Raw genomic sequence first — 7,416 nt, forward strand, 5'->3', positions numbered from 1 at the left:
TTTTTTTTTCTACCAGCACTGAATCCAAACCTTTTTTTTTTTATCATACATTTACTCAAACTTTTTTACGATTTTAATTTCATATTTTTATACAAAAATGGTAACTAGCATATTTATTTTCTGAATTAAGTATGTACGATTATGAGATGATGTGGCCTTCAAGAGAAATTAGAATTTTAAGTGTAAAAAAAAATTCTTAAGCAAGAATGCGATGAACACATTACAAAAATGGATACCAAAATTACATTTTTACATGAAGACCAGCGAATTTTAAATTGGATGCATTTGGTGAACTTAAGTAATTCTTTTTGACGTTCCCAAACATTTCAGAACAGTGAAGACCATCCTCTTACCGAAAAGGTTGTGAAGTCTCCATCCTTAGAGACACTTGAAACCTGACTGGACACAACTCTGGGCAACCAGCTCTAGCTGACCCTGCCCTGAGCAGAGGGGTTAGACAAGATGATCTCCAGAGGTGCCCAACCGACCTCAACTATTCTGTGATGCTGTGGCTGCTTTAAGCAGAAAATTAAAAGTCACAATTACAGAAAGAGGCAGAAAAGGCCATGCAAAAGCAGCGCTCCTCTATATATCTGTCCTCAGTGTAGAAATAGAAATTGGTAAAGAACACTTGAAATGACATACAATTTCAAGCAGCTTTCCTCCATGCTGTGTTCATAATGTTCTTAGGGCAATCACAAGTAATGAGTAATAGCTAAAAGAGCAAAAGGAGGATGAACTATGCCATTTTAGTATCTAATTCCATATCCTAACAGTAACACAGGCAGAAATACATTAATTCAGTTTAAGGAAGTCTTTTGGAAAGCAATTCTAAGAGATGCTGTTACACTTGATAACAAGCATTCTAAATTGTATTTCAAAAGGAGAATAGTGGTTTCTCCCATATGGAGAACAGAGCTTTTGTTATTCTTCTATTAATTTTAAACCGTTACAACTAATAAAAAGTGTAACAAAGAAAGATAACAGAAATGGAATCAAGTAGTGAAAAACAACTCAACAACTTCATTATCTTACTTTGGGTAATTATAATTACAGTCAGCTACCCAGGTCTCCTCATGTATCTGTTGTATGACACTTTCCAAACACATACCCACTGAAGACTTCATATTACTCACACCCTTAAAGCAAAGTGGAAGTCCATCTATAACAATTTTTTTTAAAATACAATCCAGAAAGCCTAGTTATATAAGTGATAAATAACATTTTAACACAAAATTAAACTCTGGCACTTTCATCAACAAAAGCAATTTCAATCCACTACCTGCAAGAAGCTTTCAGGTTCAAGTTATTAAATTTTTATGATAACCATAGGAATCAAGGTATAATTGCTTAAAAGATGATCACTCACCAGAGAACAGAAATAAATCAACATTATTCCAGAGCTCTTATAATTTAGATAAAAATGAAACTGAAAGCCAGTTTTTCAGGACAAACTTTGCTGTGAGCAAACACAAACATATTACACAATATACAGTCCACAAGCTGTAGACCACCAGGACTTAAGGGTCACACATGAAAAGCAAATAAATACAGCAGTCTCAACTGCTCACAGTACATCTGCAGAATGATTTCAACTGGACTGCTGAAATCAAGTATCTGATACAAGAATATTCTCATGCCTAGCACTAGTAAACCAAACATTACTGTAAAGTTACATTCTTCTTATTTAAAAAGGCCTTGGAAAAATAAAGAAGATCGAAACACATTAAAGTTTTTAAACTTCAGTAGAGAGCATTTTGTCTTACTACTTCTGTTTAGTCATCCATACAGAAGTTGCTGCTAATCCTCAGATAAGTGGATTGATTTGCAAAACAAACAAAGGAGAGGTGAATTAATAACCATTTCTGTAAAAAACCTCATCATCTTAATTCAAAGGTAGCCATATTAACCTACTTCTGGACTCCCATATTGCTATCATCATACTGAGGATGATGAACTTGGTTCGAAAAATTGCAAATTGCACATTTGTCATATATTAATGTTCACTAGTAAGTATCTTGATTTTAGAGACTGTTTCTTTGAATCTGACTGACAGCATCTTCTCCAGGAATTCCACTTGTTTTCAAATACCGTAAGGCAAATTTGGCAAAACAGCTTGCAAAATCAAAATGCAAATATCAACTTCACTCAGAGCTCTTCCTGGCAACTGACACCAGCTTAGCTATCAATCTCATAGAGTATCTGCAGGAATACTGGTCGTAGGCAAACGTGTATCATTTTATTGTCACAGGAAATAAAGACACAGCTGTCATTTCCTTAATTTTTTTCTGTATATACAACCTAATAAAACCAGTATACAGATTGTACCAAGCAAGACTCTCACACAGTCTTGCCACAAAAATTTTCTCCCAGTGTAAAACTGGTTTTGAAGCTGAACTCAAGTCATTTGCATTACTAAGCCCTACCACTTTTCCGAGGTGAGAAAAGGGTAGAAGGAGAAAAAAGGGGGCCAGGGAGTGTTAAAAAAAAAAATTAAATAAAAATCAAATTGGATGGTTCCCTTAGGCTCAAAAAGTATTTTGATATATTTTGCTAATCCTGACATTAAAATATTTGTACAACAGAATCTGCAAGACCCTGGCATGCACTTGGTAAGTGCTACAAAAAACCAACCACCACCACACACAGAATCTCCTTCTCAGGCCCAGATATGTTTTATACAAAGCAAGAGATCCACCACAAAACATTTAACAACCAAGCGGCCAAGGCTCTCTCGTAGAAGATGGGTGAAATAAGCTTTTAACAGATCATTGACCTAGAGGTGCAGAGACATGACTATTTTACTGATTCAAATTACAGTCAAGGTGACACCACCAACAGCCTGTCAAACTGCATCCTGGGGCACAGGAACTTCTAAAATCTGCTTTGCCATTTGAGACACTGTTTTTATAACGACATTCTGTGTCAGGCAGCAAAGATTTATTCCCAAGTTTTCCACATTTTATGGAATTTGGACTTTCTACCAGTATGTTACTGGACCAAACAGGTAACACAAGATTCTATTAGGGAAAACAATAAAAAAGCGTCCAATCTCATGTAACTTTTCAGTTATAAACTTCAATATCTTCAAGCAACGTAACCTTTCACTGCAGCAAACAAAGGACCTTCCACAAACTGTGGAAAACAGTTTAGTAGCAATAATACCATGAATGACAAAACTACCGATAACTGAAGATTCAGGGGCTGAAGCACTTCCCAAAGAAGCTGGCTCCCTAGACATAACACTACATTTCTGAGTGGGATCATAGGGATCAGTCCTTGCTTGACGGGGAATACAGATTGCTTTGCAAAAACAAAACTGCATAGAAGAATAAAAGGTTTGCGGATACGTAGGTATTATGCTGTCCCAGGCACCCATGTTTATCCTCAGATGTACAATTAAACTGCCTTATTTTGTGGTAGGGCTTCATAAAAAATACAGGTTGGCTATACAGACAAAGGTGATATTCCTAAGAACTAGATGAAAACAGCAGCAGAGCTTAAAAATAATTAACCTATTATGAGGAAAAATAAGTAAATCAGAAGTCGTAACACATTGTATTTTAAAAAGAAATATTTGTAGACAAAACAAAAAATTACAAATCAGTAGCATAAACAAGCGAACTTTTGGAAGTCTTTCTCCAGTCAATATCAGAGAACCTATTCAGCTCTAGTATGGGTAAGGAAAGTCACGAATTCACACCCTTAAAAAGTTACCACAGTCCCTGAATCTCCCTCCATTCACTGCCTCTCTAAAAGGCACTCTCACTTTCTTAGATGATACTTATTTTCTTTTCTTTCACTCTCACTTTCTTAGATGATACTTATTTTCTTTTAGGCATATCTGTTTGTGTCAAGATAAAGTCAAGTAAAGTTTCAAGTCTTTGCTGGAAAGAATTCCAATTCAGGTAATATCCAAGTAGAAAACGTACAACAAACTGGGTAGGAATTCATTTTGCCTTGCCCCCAGCACACTGAAACCAAAATTAAAATAGCTTCACGCTTACCTGCGTTTTTCCTGTGCATATTACAATGTACTTTAAGCGTCTCGTGAGGGACGCCCCTTCCAGCATTTTAAGATTATTATACCATTCTCAAACCTCCCTCCTTTTAAAATTTGCAATTTATGATGGAATTGAAACTCCATATCTCAAAAAAATTCCTCACTGATAAAATAGTCTCACTTTAGCAAACATCCATTGAGTCATGGTCATAATCTTAGTACACTAAATTTGAGCAAGAAAATAAATTCACGCTCACCTACTTGTGCATACTAGAATGTACTTTAAGTGTCCATTTCAAGTATTTTCATGGAGGAATTTTCTGGGCAACTTGATGGCAAAATATTTCACCGTAATATTTTAACAGTTAACAGTGTTTACTAAGTATTGATACGCTATGTACTTAAAAGTAATTTTGGTGATTTAACCAACCCCTAGATTTTTTTTTTGTACAAAAGCAAAAACAAACCTTGCGTTTCAGATTAAGTTCACATTGCGAATGCTACAACATATTTTTAAATAATGCATTTTAAACTTAGCAGTTCTTAAAAAAAATTCATACACATTACTTAGTAATTGCAGATATCTTACCAGGAACTGATGGATGCATGGCAAAAGCACTATATCTGCCAAGGTAAAATATAGTCCTTCTGCAAAAACGTGGTCCAAAAGTGGAAGGTCAGAGGTTTTTGTTCTCCGGATGCGAGAAGACTCCCTGTTGACTGCATCTGGCATTTCCTGGACAAGCAGCTTGGAGAAAGCTATGCTCAGTTCCAAACTCTGGAGTGGATGTTCACACATTGCCACTGTTTTTCCTTCCTCTGTTGCTTCTTTACCAAGTACAGGCTCTGCAGCCTTGGCACCTGCCTTCTGCTGCTGAAGTTTCTGCCTTCGAATTTTGTCATCATTATGTACTCGGACAGGTTCTGCAAGCTTCCTTTCAAGCTGTAAAATGTCAGGAGGAATAGTCCGACAGTGCTCAGGAGATGCCGTCAAAAATCCTTCAACAGCCAGAGGTATGCTGATCTCACAAAGTCTGGTCCACTGGCTAACCTGTCAGATAAATACATGTAATTAATGTCTCTACAGAAGGAGAAATAAAATCCAGGGTACTTTTTTGTCGACTTTAAGCAAAGGAATTCCAGCTTTAAATATATCCTTTGAATAATCTTAGAAGCTCAGATATTCAGTATTACTTTCCCAATAGCAGAATTAGGAAACTAAACCTTATATATAACAGTATGAACAATTACCCAGTATAGAATGTTTTTATTCCTTATTATTGGCATAAGATTAGGGTGGTTGGGTAACTCACGAAAAGCAAAGCTGTAATCAATTTATATATGTCATGTCTACCAAGTGCTGGTAATAAAACCAGATTTCACCAGATTCTGAGCACATTTATTTTACAGAAATGCATTATATTATTAGTGGGGTTTTTCAGCATGCAACATTAAAAAACTTTAATCTAACCAAACAGCACCTTAAAAAAAAAAAAAAAATTCACTTTTTTTTCCATGTTCTTGTTCTCTTTCTTACTATTTGCACTTCAAGGTCTTAAAATTTTTAAACTCTTCTTATTCAGTTTACTCACTTTGCAGCCATCTGAAATACGGAATCAAGTTTTCCTGCAGTTCCAAGAACACATGAGAACCAGAGGTTTCTGGAGGATGTCAAGGACAATTTCTTTATGCTAGCACTAGATGGACTAACACAGAGAAATGCTTCTCCAAATCTGCTACTCTCCAAGAATGAACTCGGCTGGAGGCACAGTAATCAATGGCAACCATGGATGCAGTGATCATGGAACAGTGTTCCACCCTCCCGAGGAGTGAGGAAGGCAAGTCTAGATGGATGAGCTGCCGGATGATTAAATTGCAATGGGATAACTGGGCTTAAATATCAGCTGAAACAATAGTAGTGGTTAACAGTTCACACTCTACCTGAAGATCAGATAGAAGTGGAGCTCTTCAGGGGTTTGTGCTGAGGCCTATCCTATTTAATTATCTTTACCAATGACCTGGAGGAGGAGATCGAATACACTCACATCAAGGATGACAGTGAGTTAAGCAGAGCAGTCAACAAACTCCAAGAAAGAGTTGCCATTCACAGGGTCCTGCACAGGCTAGAGAACAGGCTGACAGGAACTGACATGAAACTCAATAAAACATCCCACACCTAGGATGAACTACATCCCTGTAATGGTACAGGCTAGGGACTAACTATCTGGCCAGCTAGCAGCTCTGATGAAAAGAGCCTGGACATCCTGATAAGCTTGAAATAAAAATTAACAATAAATTAGGTATCTCATAGTTTACTTCAAATTGCAAGAGCTGCACTTTATAACTACACTGCTAGACATGAAACAAGGATCTGACCTACTTTTTGAATCTTAAGGTTGGTTTTATGCTGCTAAAAAAAGAAGTATCTTCAAAAAGAATTATTTTTCATCTTTATGGCAAAACGCAGATACCTCTCCACTGAGGAAATTTCATTTTCTAAGCAAATTAAATTTCTTACTAAAGGAACTTAGTTTACATCAATAATAAGAGCCTACTTTAGAGTATGCAATGCTTATAAAACACCTCATTAATTTATCTAAGAGAAAGAGATGCACTCACTTCAGCACAGGCTTTTAAGCAGGTCTTCTTAAAGCCCAAGAGCTCCAAAACATCCCTTTTAGATGGATCTGCCTCATGTGTTTTCTGTATGATATGCCTTAAGACAACAGAAAGCCCGGCTCGGCAGAACTTGCCATCTTTCGCGACAACAGCAGGTAAAGAGCAGCTCTGCACAACCACTGGAAGCTGAGATCTGGAGATTAAATGGACTTCAAGATCGCCAAGGAGGTTTTTTGTCACAAATTGATCATCCACATCTTCACCAGTCGGCACTAAAAAAATTTTGAATAATTTGCAGTCACAGTAGGATAGCAAAAAGAGTGAAATAGAGGTATGAAGAGGAAAGATACTATCTCGGTACTTATGAGAAAAACCCAAATACAAATATTCTTCAGTGACACTATCTTTCATCTTCCTCCTGAGCTGAAGTTCCTGAAATAGAAATCAGAACACAACATTCATAAAAGAATACAGAATTGAGAACAAAAAAGGGTTTGAAACAGTGGTCCTTTCACTGTCTGCTAAAACTGATTTTAACATAAGACACTATTAAAATTGTCTTGCCTGACCAGAGTGGACTGCAGGCCCTTCTTGAGAGAAGAGCATGGTTTCATATATACCCTGTTTCTTCACACAAATCACAGGGAAATGACCTATATAAAATTTTTTGTACATTTTAGCATATTTTTGACATTAAACAAAATGCAAAAAAACCCAAAAGGAAATATTTCCTTTTAACTTTTTTAGTTTATAAGCATTTATGGCAAGGCTGTTTGGTTTTTTTTAAATCAATG

General features: G+C 36.4%; 1 protein-coding gene across 1 annotated transcript in view; it reads right to left on the minus strand.

Annotated features, from left to right (window-relative positions):
• LOC104494470 (glutathione S-transferase C-terminal domain-containing protein-like) overlaps positions 1-7,051 on the minus strand; it is a gene marked incomplete at its 3' end in the record, with an annotated part of 8,772 nt that extends 1,721 nt beyond the window's left edge. The window contains exons 1-2 of the mRNA XM_010137296.1: positions 6,623-7,051; positions 4,571-5,054 (exon numbers count right to left, since the gene is read on the minus strand). Coding sequence (XP_010135598.1) covers positions 4,571-5,054; positions 6,623-7,033 — 895 coding nt within the window. The remainder of the gene's footprint in view (positions 1-4,570; positions 5,055-6,622) is intronic.
• Positions 7,052-7,416: the final 365 nt, after the last annotated feature.

This window comes from Buceros rhinoceros, unplaced genomic scaffold (genome assembly GCF_000710305.1).
Source record: "Buceros rhinoceros silvestris isolate BGI_N320 unplaced genomic scaffold, ASM71030v1 scaffold13870, whole genome shotgun sequence".
NCBI classification, from domain to species: domain Eukaryota; kingdom Metazoa; phylum Chordata; class Aves; order Bucerotiformes; family Bucerotidae; genus Buceros; species Buceros rhinoceros.